We start from the raw sequence: 18720 nt of genomic DNA, 5'->3' as shown, positions 1-18720 counted from the left end.
ACTGCAGGAGTGATATCAACCATCTTGATTTCTCTACTCCTCCTAACCCACTCGGATCTAACCACCGAACTCACAGCCATACGCGCACTGGGCAACAATCCCGACATTGTCAGATTTTAATAAAGGCCATTTTTATACATTTTTGTTTCACTATGTAGAAATTACAGCAGTGTTTATACATAGTCCCCCCCATTTCAGGGCACCATAATGTTTTGGTCATGTAAATGAAAGTAGTCATGTTTAGTATTTTGTTGCATATCCTTTGCCTGCAATGACTGCTTGAAGTCTATGAGTCATGGACATCACCAGTTGCTGGGTGTCTTCTCTGGTGATGCTCTGCCAGGCCTGTATTGCAGCCATCTTTAGCTTATGCTTGTTTTGGGGGCTGGTCCCCTTCAGTTATATGAAAGGCTGAATTAGTCACTCAAGAATTGACCATTTTTTAAGCTTTGAAAAACTCCTTTGTTGCTTTAGCAGTATGTTTGAGATCATTGTCTTGCTATAGAATGAACCGCCTGCCAATGTGTTTTGAGGCATTTGTTTGAACTTGAACAGATAGCATGTTTCTATACACTTCAGGATTCATTATGCTACTACTATCAGCAGTTGTATCATCAATGAAGATAAGTGAGCCTGTTCCTTCAGCAGCCATATATGCCCAGGCCATAACATCCCCACCACCGTGTTTCATAGATGAGGTGGTATGCTTTGGATCTTGGGCAGTTCCTTCTCTCCACCATACTTTGTTCTTGCCATCATTCTGATATGTTATTCTTCTGTCCACAATGTTTTTCTCATCTGTCCACAAGACCCTTTTCCAGAACTGTGGTTGCTCTTTTAAGTACTTCTTGGCAAACTGTAACCAGGCCATCCTATTTTTGCAGCTAACCAGTGGTTTGCATCTTGCAGTGTAGCCTCTGTATTTCTGTTCATGAAGTCTTCTGCGGACAGTGGTCATTGACAAATCCACACCTGACTCCTGAAGAGTGTTTCTGATCTGTCGGACAGGTGTTTGGGGATTTTTCTTTATTATAGAGAGAATTCTTCTGTCATCAGCTGTGGAGGTCTTCCTTGGCCTGCCCGTCCCTTTGCGATTAGTAAGCTCACCAGTGCTCTCTTTCGTCTTAATGATGTTCCAAACAGTTGATTCTGGTAAGCCTAAGGTTTGGCTGATGTCTCTAACAGTTTTATTCTTGTGTCTCAGTCTCATAATGGCTTTTTTGACTTTCATTGGCACAACTTTGGTCCTCATGTTGATAAACAGCAATAAAAGTTTCCAAAGGTGATGGAAAGACTGGAGGAAAGACTAGGTGCTGAGAGCTCTCTTATACCTGCATTAAGGAGGCAATTAAACACACCTGAGCAATTACAAACACCTGTGAAGCCATGTGTCCCAAACATTATGGTGCCCTGAAATGGGGGGACTATGTATAAACACATCTGTAATTTCCACATGGTGAAACCAAAATGTATAAAAACAGCCTTTAATAAAATCTAACAACGTGCACTTTAACCACATGTGATTTTTTTTCTATTACAAATCTGAAATTGTGGAGTATAGAGGCAAATAAATAAATGATGGGTCTTTGTCCCAAACATTATGGAGGGCACTGTGCACAAGCCCACTACAGATAATCATGTCAATGAGTTAGAACTTTGCAGTCACCACTAACAGTAACAACTGATTTGTGGGGGAAAAATATTCAGGAAAAACTCAGCAAGTCAGGCTCCATCTATGGAAAGAATGAATAGAAACATAGAAATTAGGTGCAGGAGTAGGCCATTCGGACCTTCGAGCCTACACCGCCATTCAATATGATCATGGCTGATCATCCAACTCAGTATCCCGTACCAGCCTTCTCTCCATACCCCCTGATCCCTTTAGCCACAAGGGCCACATCTAACCGTCTTAAATATAGCCAATGAACTAGCCCCAACTACCTTCTGTGGCAGAGAATTCCAGAGATTCACCACCCTCTGTGTGAAAAATGTTTTTCTCATCTCGGTCCTAAAAGACTTCCCCCTTATCCTTAAACTGTGACCCCTTGTTCTGGACTTCCCCAACATCGGGAACAATCTTCCTGCATCTAGCCTGTACAACCCCTTAAGAATTTTGTACGTTTCTATAAGATCCCCCCTCAATCTTCTAAATTCTAGCGAGTACAAGCCGAGTCTATCCAGTCTTTCTTCATATGAAAGTCCTGACATCCCAGGAATCAGTCTGGTGAACCTTCTCTGTACTCCCTCTATGGCAAGAATGTCCTTCCTCAGATTCCTCATTGCTCAGAATGTTTCGTGAATTGATTTATCCTAATGGGCAATCAGCAGAATTTATTTGTACAGTAACTGTTAAATACCTGTCTTTTGGACTTGTATGTCCCCACAATTATTCTATTCCTCCCTTGTTGCGAGCCTGAACCATCATAACGCCTGCACACTTTTTAAAAGGCATGGCTTCATGATGCACTAATATCAGAACCTACATTGAACAAGTAAAAAAAGCATCACACCTGCTTACTTACTGAACCCACTACCGAGTTCCAACTTCAGAATGCTATTTGAATCAAAGCAAAATGAGATCTTACCGTATATAGAAATCACAGCCAGGATGAGCCATGCAGTCCATTCCGGAAGGTACTTGATGAAAACCAGGGCCATCAGAGCACTGATCATGATCAGGTAGGCCTGTTGTAATCGAAGTGGCCCCTTCCAGTGAATACATATCATTCCGACCACTCCAAAGTTCCAGATCAAGATTGCTAATGTGAAGTAATCCATGGCAACATTATAAGTTTTAAAGACTTCCCTGTGGGAAAAAAATATACACAGGACTTTGGTTTGCTGGCTGAAACAGTCCCTGTACAACTCCTTATTACATTCATTCAGCCAGGCTTCTGTCTCTGTCATCTCCCATCGTGCTCAGTCAGAAACCACTGGGATTATTACATCAGTATCAGTTTTTAGACTGGTTGTTCTGGCTTGCTACCTACTAGGTGAATGTCAGCTGACCCTTTATACCAGACAGATTGTTAAATAATACTAGCATCATTTTCAAAAAAGTTACTTACCCCAAATAGATGAAGGAGAAAAAGAAAAGGAGCAAGAGCGATGAAATTATCAGCCATCCATGAATTACCTATTAAAAAAAAACCAAGATAAATCATAAGGTTTAAGTCACGAGGTGTGTTTTGTTTCTCCAAAGGCGCACACACACATTAATATAATATAAAGTTAGGAACGGGACACTATTCACTGTCACATTGAGGTACTGATCACCTTCCAGATACCTACTGATTGCAGGCCATGAATCAGTGTGTAGCAAGCTCGACAGTGTCAAAAGGCTGTGGCCTCAAGCGGTTTTCATGAGCCTTGAGCAGCTAAATAGTGTGATGGGGGTCTGTGGGGACTACTGTGCTGTCAGGAGTGCTGCCTTTTGGATCAGGCCCACCTGCCCCCTAAATTGAATGCAAAAGATCCTTTAGCGAAGAGTCAATTTTCTCGAATGACCTAGTCACACAGACACCTCAACCAACATCATGCACTACCCATTTATTATGCAGTGGCTTCTTGTGGGGCACATGCTGTGTGAATATTGGGTGTCATGTGCCTTGCATCGTAACAGCCACACTTCAGAAGAAACACTGGCTAGAAAGCCCTTCTGATGATCATCCCGAGAATATGACGCATAGAAGTGCAACTATCTTTTTGCAGATATACATCACCACAGAACTGTTTAGGTCAATGCTCATGCTTCTTGCAGTCCAATCATGCTGAACAAGTACTGGATTAGTTTGATGCTCTACTGGCAGCACACAATAATGTTAATAGATGACTAGAAATGAAAACCCCTACAATTTCACACCCCATCGATCCGCTACACCCCTTTCTAATTATTTCAACATTACTAATTAGTGGTCCACCCCAAAGGAGTCTTTCAGCCCAGGTTGGTAAGCACTGATGTAGGAGTCGTTTTGCCCAACATACCTGTCTGTGCTAGCTCTTTGACTGCCGCACAACTCCACTACACTCTCCTCTCTCCATAGGCTTGAGAATTTTCCAACAAATATATATTGAAGACTAAAACTGATCTGGCTCCCTAACCAGACTCAAGATCACACTGATAAAAACATTTGTGTACCTCTTCTCCAACTAATCCACAGACCACCTTAAACCCAGTTATTCATCGTTCCATCTGCAATTCATTTCTCCTTCCTCACTCTGCAAAAGAGTTTCTCAGAGCCTCCAGTAAATCTCCACTCTTGAATGCTGAGACAAACAATCCCAGCCTCTCCACTCAATGCGTTACTCTTCCATAATGTTATTCTACAAAACTACTTCTAGTTTGTAATTGTTTATTTTGTAATTCTTTCTCCAGTGCCCTATCACCTCTCTGCCCATGTCCGCCTGAAGTGTATCACCACCCATTTCAGTGCATTGGAGGCACCAGTAACTGCAGATGCTAAAATCTCATGTAGAACACAAAGTGCTAGAGTAACTCAGCAGGTTAGGCAGCATCTCTTGAGGACATGGATAGGCAACGTTTTAGCTTGATCTTTCTTCAGATCGATAGGCAACGTATCAGGGCAGAACTCTTTGACCCAAATATCGACTACCCATGTCCTCCAGAGACGGTGCCCGAGACATTGAGCTACGCCAGCACCATGTTTTTGTGACATGGTGCAAACCTTGAAGTTACATCCTATTTATCTAAGCAGGAATGCAGTGGCCTCCCACTGACCCTCCAGCTCCCCACCCTGGGGAATGCCATGGTTTTTGTCCCTCCAGTCTGGAAAACCGTCAACTCACTTCATATTTGTTCCTCACCCACGTCTGTATCCATGCTGCCACTGCACCAATAATTCCACAAGTAATCATTTCCATCTGTTAAACTCTTTTTTAAAATCTTCATGCACAGCAGCTGTAACACCCTCATTAACGTACTTTCAATCACATTGATTACATGCAATTTGCTTTTTAACAATTTAATTTTGATGCTAATGTTCACATATTACCCAATACTTTTCCATTTTGTTCCAGATTATGGTGTTTTTTTGTACCAACAACATTGAATTGACTGGCCTACAATGGCAAGTCTTATCCTTCACCACTAATTTTAAACAGGCAGCAATATTTACCATCCTCCAGTTGTATGAAGATTGAGGCCAGAATCCCTGCTATTTACACATTAATTTCATTCATAACCTTGGATGCATGCCATTTGGATTTGTTGATTTTGTTTTTGAGAAGTGTTGCCTTTTTCTATCCAGTATTGTTACTGTCTTCATCAGTTCAATTGGCAGCATTCCTATTTCCCAAGATGTTGGATGGAAATTGCACAGTAGCACTTCACAGTGCCCAATGCTTCCACAATAAGACCTGAATTTTGGCAAACCAGCATCTGCAGTTCCTTCCGACCCATCCTACTTTACACAAATCTCGCCTTGTTGCATCCTTTCATTCCTCATCATATTTTTCTGATACTTGTACAACTTGACCCTCCTATGTGTTTTTGATCTTTGTTATAATTCTTTCTGTCTTTATATCACCTTGCCTCTTTAAATCATGATTTGTGGAATCATATCTTTGGGATGCCTTCCTTTCTCACTCAAAGGAATGTATTCCTTGTGTATGAGCCAGCTCCTATTTGAAGACCACCATTGCTCAATTACCTGCCATCCTAAATTTAAACAACCTAGGTCAGAACTAATTTGAACAAACTAATTTTAGGTTTGATTATTTAAACAATATGATCAGATTCCCAAAATGGTCCCACTGAAACTATTCTTATCCCCTCAAACCTGATTTGACACTACTTGCTTCCTCAGTGGATCAGGACAAAGCATGAAGCTCTATGACATACAATTCCTACCCAACTGCTAATGACTTTCATACTTCAATACTGGAAAAATTGTAGCTCCTCCCCAATTATCGCAACAGTGAATCCTGTAACAGAGATTTCTTTCCCCACAAATGATTTTCTCTCTTTACGCTATTTTTGACCCATGCTGAATCCTCAATTCATAACAGCATCACCAGCATTGCTGAATTCTTATCAAGCGGAATCCGGTTTTACTTTGAAAATATCTTTATCAGGAGCTACATTTGATCAAACCTGTCATTCCCACCAAAATATTCTGAATATTTTACAGCCAAGAAAAATACTTGACCTGCGTTGGTTTTCTCCGAGATCTTCAGTTTCCTCCCACACTCCAAAGACCTAAAGGTTGTAGGTTAATTGGCTTGGTAAATGTAAAAATTGTCCCTAGTGTGTGTAGAATAGTGTTAATATGCGGGGATCGCTGGTCAGCGCAGACTCGGTGGGCCGTAGAGCCTATTTCCGCGCTGTATCTCTAAACTAAACTAATACAAAGTTCCCAAACTGTTACTGTCACTACATCCTTTTACAGTATATGAGCCTAAGTACATGAGTATATGAGATATTAAAACACCACAGGCCTGTAATGCTCTTTATCTTTCCAGGTCCTCATTTAGTATCAGTCATATTTCCATACAACATAGCAAACCATTTGACCCAGAGCCCACGCTTGCTCTATTAAACACAAATGTCCACAAAACTTGATCTCTCACATGCCCTACCCCCACCACCAAATTTTCCTGACAACGATAAGAAAATGGACAGGGCACTTTTATATTCTCTTTAAACTAAGGAGGCCCAGAGTCTATGATGACCGTAATGCATTCCCATCAGTCCCATTATTGCCCGTTTCACTGTAAGCTCTCCCACATACCACTCTGTTTCTCCCACGATCCACAGATACACCCGGGGCAATTTAAAGAAGCAAATTAACCCAACTAACCGTCACATCTTGGGGAATCCTCACATGTTCCCCTCAACAGCCCACAGATCCTATCACACACCTGACCAGGAATAATTTACAGCAACCAATTAAGCCAACAATCCACATGGGATGTGGGAGGAAAGTGGAGCTGCCAGTGGAAACCCATGTGGCCATAGGGAGAACATGCAAACGCCACATGGAGAGCACCAAAGTTGAATCTGGTTGCTGGTGCTCAGTCTGCAGGACTAGCTGCTGCACCACTGTGTGTTCTGTGCATCTTCTTTCTCCTCCTCATTTCACCCTGGAATCCCATCGCACGCTATTCCCCCCCCCCCCCCAAATTCAGCATGTTAACCTTTCCCTAGTGGGCATTGACTCCAGGTTACCCACCTTGCACAAGTCAACCTCTCCACAATCTTGACTCATTCAATGACCAATGACTGATCCCGTCAGCCATGAGAGTTCTGCATAAGCTTTTCTATAAATGTTTCAGCAAGTGCACCTCATTAGTCTACATGAACTAGAAACACAGGATGGCCGAGAGAAAGTTTTGAGCGGATAGAATGATAGTTAAACCCATCAACAAAAGCCAGAATTGAGCAGAGGGAAAATTGTCAGGAGGGAGGCGCACTTGGGAGAAGGACTGGAGCAATCTAATTTGCAAACAAATCATTGGGAGTTGAAAAAATATAAATTTTCTGATAACACCAATTTTTCCCCATGCAGTGACAGTAGATGTTGTGGCAGTACTGAACATAGAAATACTGACATGCATTTAGTTTGTGCCCCCATCCGAAAATAAGTGTCCAAAAGGTGCTTCATGGGAGGAACATCGGATAAATGTAACGCTCAGCCACATGTAGTTTTGAGACAAGTCAAATGGTGCTTAATGGAGGAGAGTAAATTGAATGAAGCAAAGATTGGGACATTGTCAGAGCAAGGGGTGGATGTCAATAACTGATTGGTCATGAACAAAGGTTCTGCAAGTCGGAGAGATAAGCTGGGGTCATTGATGTGAACAAATGCAAGCCATTGACTAAAGAAGAAATTGAACACAAGACAACACAAGAGGTAACTGGCCTCACCAGCTTCATACACGTTCTATGAAGATTAGACATGCAAGAGCTAGACGCCAATGCAATCACCCTTTGGAAAGTCAGTGAATTAAAGAGCATAAAAACAGATATTTTGGCCTAACCCTGTCTGCACCAACCAAGTACTCTTCAAGCAGAAATGGTTTGGATCTCATCCATGGTCATCTAAAGGGAAAAACAGCTTATGAAACAACATAAACTTAGAAAATAAGATTAAATTCGGATATAGTGCCTCTGAAACAACTACTTGTATAATTTCCCCAAATGTGCTGGCATTTTACTTCGGATATGTTTTAAATCAGTTAAAAATTTGTTCTCTGGAAAAGGATATCAAAATGTGTGCCTTGTGAAGCAAGAAAATCTGTGGCACATACCTTGTAGCACCTGTATTTGTAGAGAAGCACAAGAATCAGGGTCATCACCACAATGACACTGATCATAATGAGTGTGTTCAAAATGGAGTTCACAGCTCGCTGTCCAATGTTATCTGTGTCTTCTGTAAACGGTGTGTACAATCTGAAGACACAAAACACCCCACAAATGTCAGACCACTTCCACCTGGATAATGTACTGATTCAACACCTGTTCGCACAGTAAGTAATCAATGACAAAATGTCTTCAAAACTTCATAATGGGCAACGCAATAGACAAGGATAAATCTTCACAGTACTAATTACGACCACTACCCCACTTTGACTACGCCCTCTGTTTTAACTGACTTGTTAACTTTCCAATTTATGACATCATTATTCAACAATGTTAAGCAAGCTTACAAAAGATATTTGACAGGAAAGTTGACCATAAGATTGGAACTCTGCCAGGCCCACCCACACCCCAAGATTCCCTTTCAACTCTCCCTGCAACCCGAGCGTTTTCCTGCTTTCGTCAACACAAAATCAATGCCAGGCTGGGGTACAATGGATTTTATAAACCGTTCAGGATCTTACCTTGCACGAGTACTTTTGGATGAAAAGATCACTTGTGCTCTGTACTTCACTCCTGAAGCAGCAAAAGCTGCGAGGCCAGGCCACTCACTTTAATTATGATCTAGAACTCTAGTTTTCCATCTAGCATTATATATTAAACTGAAATATTTAAATTTAAGTGCATGGTTATTTCATGCTTTTAACGCAAATTTGTAGAATTTATACAAAGTTTTTTCAATAAAGATGGGATACAGGAAATGAAATATTCCCAGTTATTTGTCCTTTCCCCTCGAGATAGTGTTCCAAAAATATTCTTCAATTAAAACTCCTTAAGTCTAATGTATATCTTACAACTTTTGAATTGAACAATTACCATAGTTTTTTCCCTGGTATTGTTGCCAATTAATTTAGCCAAAGTGGAAAGTTCATGCAGTGAACCACAAAATATGCAATAATTATTTCATTTGGTGGGCAAGTCCAGAAAGAGAAATCATTATAATTCAGGCTCCATTTAGAAGTGGTGGCTGGAAGCCCCTTTGCCAAACGAAGGGTGGTATAAATCAGAAGCTTACTTCCCTAAAGAGTTTTTGAGGTAAATTAGGTTAATTAAGTTTCAAAAAGTTTCATGAAGTTTCTTGGGCAATAAGCAGTTGAACAAAATTTGTTAATTACGGAGAAAGCAAGTGAGAAGTGTTTTAAGTTGCAAAGAGTTGCATGTCTTTGATAAGGTGCAAATCAATGACAACCAGCAGTTGAAGATGGTAAAGAAAAAGAAAGAGTGAAATAGAGGTACAGTATGGTGACCTGAAGTTGACAATGAGTCCAAAAATGCACCCAGATAGAAGGTGAGGTAGTATTTCCTGAGCTTACAATGGCTATCAATGGAGCAATGAAATGAGTCCAGAGGGATGAGAATGGGAGTGGTTTGAAGAGTTAAAGCAGCTGACACTAACTCAGGACAGAGCACAAGGGCCATTCATTGGTTCAGTGAATTGCATTCAGTGCTCAAGATGTGGTTGCTCTGCATTGGGGAAAACTGAATGAGGACTGGGTGTAACTGCTGCAACTCTACCACTGCACCACCGTGCTGCCCCTTGTTCTTATGAAGAGTCCTTGCCCTGACAACTTGACTGCATCTCTCCATTATCCTCCTCGTCACATTAAGCAAGCCGGTGCACGATATGCTTATCTTGTTCTTCGTTATTTTGGAGTATTTAAATAAATCCTTCTCAGCCAGCACCATTCCTATTCCAATGATTTGTTAGGGTTCGCGCGTCAGTGGTACGAATGTTGACAAGTGAATAAATGTTATTGCTTTCCAAATATCCTGATCCTGCCTCTGTAGCAATTCCGGTACTAACTGAAGCCAGGCAAACTCATTTATGGTTCTCCATTTTCTCTCTCCCTCCTTTCTTGATAATTATTTACTGCCAATGGACTCGGTGCATGGTATTTTCATTAGTTTAGGCTTCACCACAAGAAGTCTCTTAATTTATTGCTGCCTAGCTTGTTCTGGCTTTTAAATGGGATATATTTCTCCTGGACTAGAACTGTCCTCACAGCTTCCCACTGTACTCTATTTTATCTGTAAATGTTTCTGGTTTATTTCACCTGACTCTCATCTCTCCCATTCCTCATTAATTATCTTTAATTATCTTGCTCTTACAAGTTCTACATGATACAAGTGTGCCATCTCCTGGTAGCATTTGGAAAGGGAGTAAAAATATATCCTGTGCTATCTAACAAAGGACCAAAAAAATCCAATAGATCAGAAGACTACATGTTTTTATTTTATTTTTATATTTCATTTTACTTTATATTTCATTTAATAGATTAAATCGCGGACTGAATGAAAAGTATTTGGGTGTCGGAAATGCAAATGGTTGCACTCAGGTGTCCAGCAGTGATAGAGACGAAAAGAAACAAAGTTAAGGGCCTGTCCCACTTGGGCAACTCTTTAGGCGACTGCCAGGGATTAGTTTCAATGGAATTCACCTACGACAGCAAAAATTGTCGCCACTGTCGCCGGACAAATTTCAACATGTTGAACATTTTGCGGCAGTCGCCTGTAGTCGCCCAAAAAAAAAATGGCCTGAGTGTGATTAATGACTTAAATATTTCAAGTTAATGCGTTTCATCAAAGTTGCCAGGTGAGAATTGTAATCACTGCTAAGCCAGGAGAAAGATGGACACGGCACAAAAAGGAAGATCTGTGATGGGGACTGCGGTATGTATGAAAATAAGAGTTTTTCACCAGCCTTCACATCTGATTGCCTTCTCATTTCCATTACCTGATGGGTGCTATCCCCACCAATAGACGCCCATACCACCCTTACGCAATATTCTCATATCAGGTTGGAAATTTCCAGCTTTATTCGGTGGACTGGGTAAAGGTGAAGGAGGGCATACAAAATCTACAATCTTTGCAGTTAGAGGCGACTCCTATCATTAGGCCTGATTGATCTAATGGTAATTTTAAAACAGAGTCCCCATAATATAATTTTTCCACTTTTTTAAGCATTGAGTATGTGTGTGTTTTGCTTTGTTTTGATGAGTGTCACATAGTTTAAAATACATGCGCCTCGACCCGAAATATCACCCATTCCTTCCCTCCAGAAAAGCTGGCTGTCCTGCTGAGTTACTCCAGCTTTTAGTGTCTATCTCCAGTTTTCTTTAATCTAATTTAACATGCCAAGCATGTTCGGAATAAAGCTAGGTTCACATTTCACAACTTGGTCCATTCCCACACTGCAAGCAGCTTTATGAATCCTCGAAGTCAAACATAATTCACATTCAATTTCACCGCTTCGTTCAACTTCCCCAGACCAGGCTGTGATGTTGGAAGTCAGCTTGGTGCCAGTGTTTGCAAAATAAGAGCAGAAGAATGATTTTCACAATGCACCGGGCCATGCATTCACCTATAGACAGTTGTGATTTTTTACTTGGTTTCCAAAATCAAGTCAGGTACTTGACTTCAACATTAATAAGACCAATGACGGATTCAAGAGAAACTTCATTCAGTAGCAAGACAGGGGAAGTTTATGAAAGAAAAGGAAGCATGTATAGGTGTATTAATAGATAGATCAAGTGAAGATAAACACAAATAGGAAAGGGATGTTAGGAGGAGTGAGAGGGGACTCCTCCAGAAGATAAAAAAAACAATATGCTTCTGCTTGGGTCTGTACACTCTGCAGTGCTTCACAAAGTTAAAGATGCTGCTTCTGCAACTTCATTGCCAAGAGTTTGAGAGCAGAGGTGGGGAAAATTTTACAAAAGGAACATAGAAAATAGGTGCAGGAGGAGGCCATTCGGCCCTTTGAGCCAGCACCGCCTAGATGCTAGATATTGAAGAGCAATGCTAGATATTGAAGAACAATGCTAGATATTGAAGAGCAAATAAATACTTACAATTGTCCGTCCTTCCGAGTGTAGAAAGTGACCGACTTGATTGTGGCCACCACCACCACCATGCACAGAGTGACAGGAACAAAGAGCATGATGACGTGCTTGGCTCCGTATTTAAGGGACAGCTCCTCTTCATCGCCAAACTCCTCCTGGGTCTGCCGTGTGTCATTCTGTGACTGACCGTTACTCTCCATACAACGATCATCTTCATCTGGACCCCTGCGGGCCAGGTTGGACTGGAAGAGATTTGGGGAAGGAGGAAATGTGAACAGGCAATTACTCACCCTCAAATGACAAAATACAGTTTCCAGTTAGCACGACAGCCTGCTTCTTGATGGCAGGTGGTGGTGGTGGGGACAGTGGGGTGAGGGCCTGCAGAGAGGGGCTCATTAAGGGCGATTGCAAGAATTGGCAGGGTTGGGAAGAGAGAAGGGCGAGGAGTGGGAGGGGAGAAGAGGCAGAGATGGAAGGGAAGTGGGGAGGGTGGGGATAGAAAACCTGCAGGAGGGGTGGGGGTGAGACACAGCTATCACAGAAGGAGGAAAGATAGGAGGTGAGGTTAATGATTCCATCTTAACCACATTAACCCAGGAATAAAATACTTTTCTGACTATCTCTGTTTCACGGCGGAACACTGCCCTGGTGCCCAGCGATTCAATCTGTTATGGCTAGTGTGCGTGGTTCCACAAAACCCTCTCGACCTATGGGTCCGATCGCCCAGGAATGAGCATGCGAATTTTGGCTGATCAGATCATTAATTAAGGTGTGTTATTCTTCCATTTCATACTGCCCTCCAACAGATGGGCACAAATGTAAACACAGCATGTACTAGTTTTGGCAGCTGAACTGGAAAAGTATGAAAGAGTTTGGCACAATACCACAAAAGGGTTTTGACAGCTGGGGCACAGTAAAACTCCATGAGATTTAAATTAGACGGATCCAAAACTGGCTAAAGCAGAAAGAGAAGAATGAATGGCAGCTTACAGATGTTTCTCGGCTGGACAACTATTAGCAGTAAAATCCATTGTACTTGGACCCAGTACTTGGTCCCTTGTTTTCTACAGTGCAAATGAGTGATGTAGATCCAAATGTAGAAGGCGTGAGAAACCGGTGTGAAAATTATACTACAATTGGCGGTGTGGCTGAAAATGAAGATGACAGCTAGGGAATGCAAGACAACATACCAGTTACTTGGGCCGAACGTGGCAAACTGATGTTAAGGCAGATAAGTGTCTGATAATGCATTTAAATAGGTACCATGCAAGGGGGTACACATAATACTGAAGGGCTAGAAGAAACAAACAAACCTTTTAGTGTATATCCGCAAATCATTGCTGGTATGACAGGTCAATCAACTAGTTGGTTAAAAGGCAAACACGATGCTTTACATTTTAACCAAGGTACAGAATATAAGAACAGGGAGGTTATGCCAGAGCTGCTAGTGCTTGAGTTCCAGTCACATCACGGAAAGGGTATAACCACACACAAGATGTTGCAGGAAAGATTTATGGGGTTGCTGCCAGGACTGGGAAATTGCAGATAAAACGGAAATTTGGATAGACTGGGGTAGATTTCTGTGGAGCACAGGAGACGTGATATGGGTGTGTAAAATGTTGAAAGGCTGAGACACCTTAAGCCGAGGATCATAGTAACAGATGCATAGATTTAAAGTATTTGGTAGATTGAGGGGGGAAGAGAAAAGGAAATATATTTTCACATAGTAGATGCTGGAAGTTCGGGATCTCGCAGCCTTATGAGCAGTGGTGCAGATACCTCACCACACCTTGAGCTGGGCATGTACCTGGAAGTCCCGTGCCCTGCGGGGTTGTGGACCAAGTGATGGACAGTGGGGAGAGGCTGGATAGCTCATTGATACACTGGACCAAATACCTCTCTCAGTTATAAATTTCCCATCCGTACAATCCAGTGTTTGCCATCAGAGACTTGTTGAGTTACACAACATTTCCAGCAACGCGTTCTTTGCCAGTTTCTAGTTCTGCAGTAGTCAGTAATCCAGAATGAAGTCACTCAAAACTGAAATCTCCTCAGTAACCTTACACATGACCATAAATAGAACCAAGATCAAAATTGCATGTTTAACATTTCTTGCTCAGACAAGCAATGCAAGCAATTAGCACTTCAACTGGGATTTTGTATTTAACATCCTATTGCAAAAACACAGCACAGAGGGATAATAATTAACATGTTCACAGAAAGAGTTTGGAATTAGAAGACAAAATCAAGCAAACTTCATGAACATAAACACAAATTATATCAAATTCATCAAACCTTTGGATGAGCATTAAACAAACTGTTCTGACAAAGACTTAAAAGACATAAATTAACAAGCGCAGTTCACTGTGGACCAAGCACTGCCCCTGCAACACAGACAGATATCAAAGTTCAATGTTAGCTAGCTGTTACACTATTTAGCACTGATAGAATTAAATTGGCAATCAAAGAGAGTCTGCGAACACCTTTCAACAGAAAAGCTCTCCGTTCTACAAGCTGAACAACTTCAGTTTCTGACCAGTGTAGACTTGCCCCCTTCCAATTGTGTAACTGCACAATAAAGGTATTTTCTGGGTAGGGCAGAAGCTGGTAACTCTCCCAGTAGCTGGTAATATTTATAGATGTTGACTCACACAAAAACAAGAATATGCCGCTGAGCACAAGCCAGAGCCGCCATTCAATGGCTGACCTCTCTCAGCTCCATCTCTTCTATTTCAGCTCCCTGGAGCCCTCAATTAGTGCAGACCTTTCTAAGACTTATCTCCAGTCGACGAAAATGCTGGAGAAACTCAGCGGGTGAGGCAGCATCTATGGAGCGAAGGAAATAGGCAACGTTTCGGGTCGAAGCCCTACTTCAGACTTATCTCCTCCCTCTTTACACGAACCTCTATCTCCACAACCCTTGGAAGGACAGAATTTCAGAGAATCACTACATTCTGCAAGGTTATTTCTCCACACTTCAGTTTTAAATGACAAGTTACTTATTTTCTATGTCTGCTCACTTATATCTCATCCACAAATTGAAATCTCAACCTTTAAGTTATCAAGCCCCCTAAGATTCTTCTGTTACAGTGGGATCACCCTGCATTCTTCTACACTCCAAAGAATTCACATCTGATTTTGTTAGCCACTTGTGATTGGAGAATCCTCTCATTCCAAGAACTTGCCAAGCAAATCTCTTCTGGATTGTCCAGAATACCAACATAAACTCTGTTCTTAAGGGAACCAAAACTATGCACAGCCTCCATGTGTAGTCTTGTACAATGGTAACAAAGCCTATTTCTAAACATCAGCGCTTCAAGTTTTCACTTGCTCATTCAATCTATATCTTGTGTAGAAATATAATGTCCTCATTACAATATGTTCTTCCACCTATTTTTTATCAAACTTGGCTACCTTGCACTCTGACCCTCCTCTGGGTCGTTACCATAGAAAAGTATAACACAGGAACAGGCCCAAAAGGTTGGAGTGACTCAGTGGGTCAGCCTGCATCTCGGGAGAAAAGGAATGTGACATTTTGGGTCGAGACCCTTCTTCAGACTGGTGGTTCTACAGTTTACTCTTAATTTCGTATTCAGATCCTACATTTTACTCTTAATTTTGTATTCAGATATTTTGGTCTCCTAATCTGAGGAAGGACATTCTTGCCATAGAGGGGGTACAGAGAAGGTTCACTAGACTGATTCCTGGGATGTCAGGACTTTCATATGAAGAAAGACTGGATAGACTCGGTTTGTACTCGCTAGAATTTAGAAGATTGAGGGGGGATCTTATAGAAACTTACAAAATTCTTAAGGGGTTGGACAGGCTAGATGCAGGAAGATTGTTCCCGATGTTGGGGAAGTCCAGAACAAGGGGTCACAGTTTAAGGATAAGGGGGAAATCTTTTAGGACCGAGATGAGGAAAACATTTTTCACACAGAGTGGTGAATCTCTGGAATTCTCTGCCACAGAAGGTAGTTGAAGCCAGTTCATTGGCTATATTTAAGAGGGAGTTAGATGTGGCCCTTGAGGCCCTTGAGGGGATCAGGGGGTATGGAGAGAAGGCAGGTACAGGATACTGAGTTGGATGATCAGCCATGATCATATCGAATGGCGGTGCAGGCTCGAAGGGCCGAATGGCCTACTCCTGCACCTATTTTCTATGTTTCTATGTTTCCACCATCTACAGCCCTTTGTCTTCTCCAGCTATCACCTCCAGCCTTGGCTACCATCTCCACCCTTCTCTCTCCCCCCCGATCCATCTACCAATCAACCCCTTCTCACCTGGATTCACCCATCACTTTCCAGCTCTTGACTCATCCTTTCCCCTCACCTCTTCTCCTAGCTATTTGGCTTGCAGGGTCCTGATCCGAAATGTGTATGGCTGTGCTTAGAGACAAGGTACATGGGCACTAAGTGTCACTTTATGGTGACGTTCTACCTGCCCCCGGTGATGCCAAGTGTGGGCCTGGCACTGTTGCCGCGCAATGTGCCAGTCTTCTGGCCATTGTTGCACTAGTGTCCAGTAAGAATATCCAGCAGGCACTGCAGTACAAGGAGTCAATAGATCAGTGAGGTAGTTCACTCAGCAGACTGCCCAGATCACCTGGCAGAATGCCTCATCGCTAGAACTCACCAACAAACACTACGGCCTTGTATGGCTGGTGATGAGGAGCCAGTCAGATCCTTTCAGTACTATTGGAATCTCACTCACAATGCACACTGCCAGGGTGGCTGCTAGAGAGAGGAGATGGTTGCCTACCTCTGTGAAGAAAGTCTTTGTTCATAGGGTCTGGTGAAAGATGCAAGCATCCTTGTCAGTTTATCCTGAGCAGCCACCAAAACAGACACTGTGATTTACGAGATATTCCTTGTAATACAATTAGTTGCAACCCAACATAGACCTCAACATTCTGAGGTGGGAAAAGGAGAAAGCAGGTTAAAACACTTCTTTCCAGAGGCTGGGCCAGCACTTACAACTGGGCTCAGAATGAATGGAAATCATGGATAATGGAGAAAAGTGAAGACAAGTGTAAAAGTGTTAAATATGTATGTAAGCATTCAGCACAAGTTTTTGAAGAAAGCTAGCTCTCAGACATTTCAAGGAAAGTTCACACTGCAAGCCCCAGAAAAGTTATTGGCGTCATCGAGTCAATTTCTACTACATGGGCATTCAATGTCTCAAGGATGTGCACACAGCTCCATAAACAAAACCTAGTTCTCTCACTGAATCCAGACACTGGGGATAACTGTTCTGAGCCACATGGATTTACAAGGGAGCAGCAATGCTATCTGAAATGTTGCCACTTAAATTGAGACTTGGGGGTTGGGCAGCTTAATGCCAAAATGTAATTTGAACCCTTGTCTTTTTTGAGAATGTTTGTACCGACTCGACTGTTGCGGAAAATCGGTGCAATGTTCTGGAGTGCTCTTAATGTGCAGGATTAAATTGCTTTTGTTTCCCAGTTAAGTGCTTGCTGTACTCCCGTGCCTTGCTTGCAGGGACAAGTTCTCGATATATATTTAGAGCGAGATCTCAACAACTGACCCCATTTCATCAGTCAGGTAACAAAACAGGGCACGGGAGTACAGCAAGCACTTAACTGGGAAACAAAAGCAATTTAATCCTGCACATTAAGAGCACTCCAGAACATTGCACCGATTTTCCGCAACAGTTGAGTCGGTACAAACATTCTCAAAAAAGACAAGGGTTCAAACTACATTTTGGCATTAAGCTGCCCAACCCCCAAGTCTCAATTTAAGTGGCAAAATTTCAGATAGCATTGCTGCTCCCTTGTAAATCCATGTGTAAGTGGGCAGTTGGTGAATCTGCTGCCTAAACACCAGCAATGCAGCTTTCAATCCTGACCTTGGCTGCTATCTGTGTGGAGTTTGCACACACTCCTTACAAAAATGCGTTTCATCCCACATACCGGAGATGTGTTGATTGGCCACTGTGAGCTGCTCCTAGTGTGAGCAAATGGCAGAATCTGGGTAGAGTGGATGGGAATGTGGGGAGAATATAGTGGGATTAGTGGAAATGCGTCTTTGATGACCTGCACAGACTCAATGTGTCAAATGGTCTGTTGCTGTGCTGTTTGATTAGTTTACTGTCTTTATAAATGTAAAGGACTTGAACAAAAAACTCCTGGGTTCTACTCCCAATGTGGAGTTTAGTGCAGAAAAGTCCGAGACAGAATGTGACATTATTTACCATACTAAACAAGACTTCGCTAAGGGTCAAAGGTTGGTTGGAGAAGAGATCCGATAAACAGAGAAACCAAAAATAATCAGGGAGCAGTCAAGGAAACGAGCTGGTTGTTTCATAAAACCATTCTTCATCAAAGCAAACATTTCAAGCCCAATCACCTGGAGAGCCATTAATTGATAACACCAACCACAGACGTGGCACAACAAGCACAAAGTTCTCTCAGTGTAACTGAGTACTGGCAAAGTACTGCCATACCAGTAACAGGCACAAAAAGCTCCAGTAACTCAGCG

The 18720-nt window shown here is 42.1% G+C and overlaps 1 protein-coding gene across 5 annotated transcripts in view; it reads right to left on the bottom strand.

Annotated features, from left to right (window-relative positions):
• Positions 1 to 18720, bottom strand: part of psen1 (presenilin 1) — a 43152-nt gene that overhangs the window by 14861 nt on the left and 9571 nt on the right. For all 5 annotated transcript variants that reach the window (XM_033026725.1, XM_033026727.1, XM_033026730.1 and 2 more), the window contains exons 3-6: positions 12229 to 12461; positions 8269 to 8410; positions 3069 to 3136; positions 2586 to 2806 (exon numbers count right to left, since the gene is read on the bottom strand). In XM_033026725.1, coding sequence (XP_032882616.1) covers positions 2586 to 2806; positions 3069 to 3136; positions 8269 to 8410; positions 12229 to 12461 — 664 coding nt within the window. The remainder of the gene's footprint in view (positions 1 to 2585; positions 2807 to 3068; positions 3137 to 8268; positions 8411 to 12228; positions 12462 to 18720) is intronic.

This window comes from Amblyraja radiata, chromosome 9 (assembly GCF_010909765.2).
Source record: "Amblyraja radiata isolate CabotCenter1 chromosome 9, sAmbRad1.1.pri, whole genome shotgun sequence".
Lineage (NCBI taxonomy): Eukaryota > Metazoa > Chordata > Chondrichthyes > Rajiformes > Rajidae > Amblyraja > Amblyraja radiata.
The sequence above is the reverse complement of the archived record's forward strand: the minus strand, read 5'-3'. Positions and strand labels throughout refer to the sequence as shown.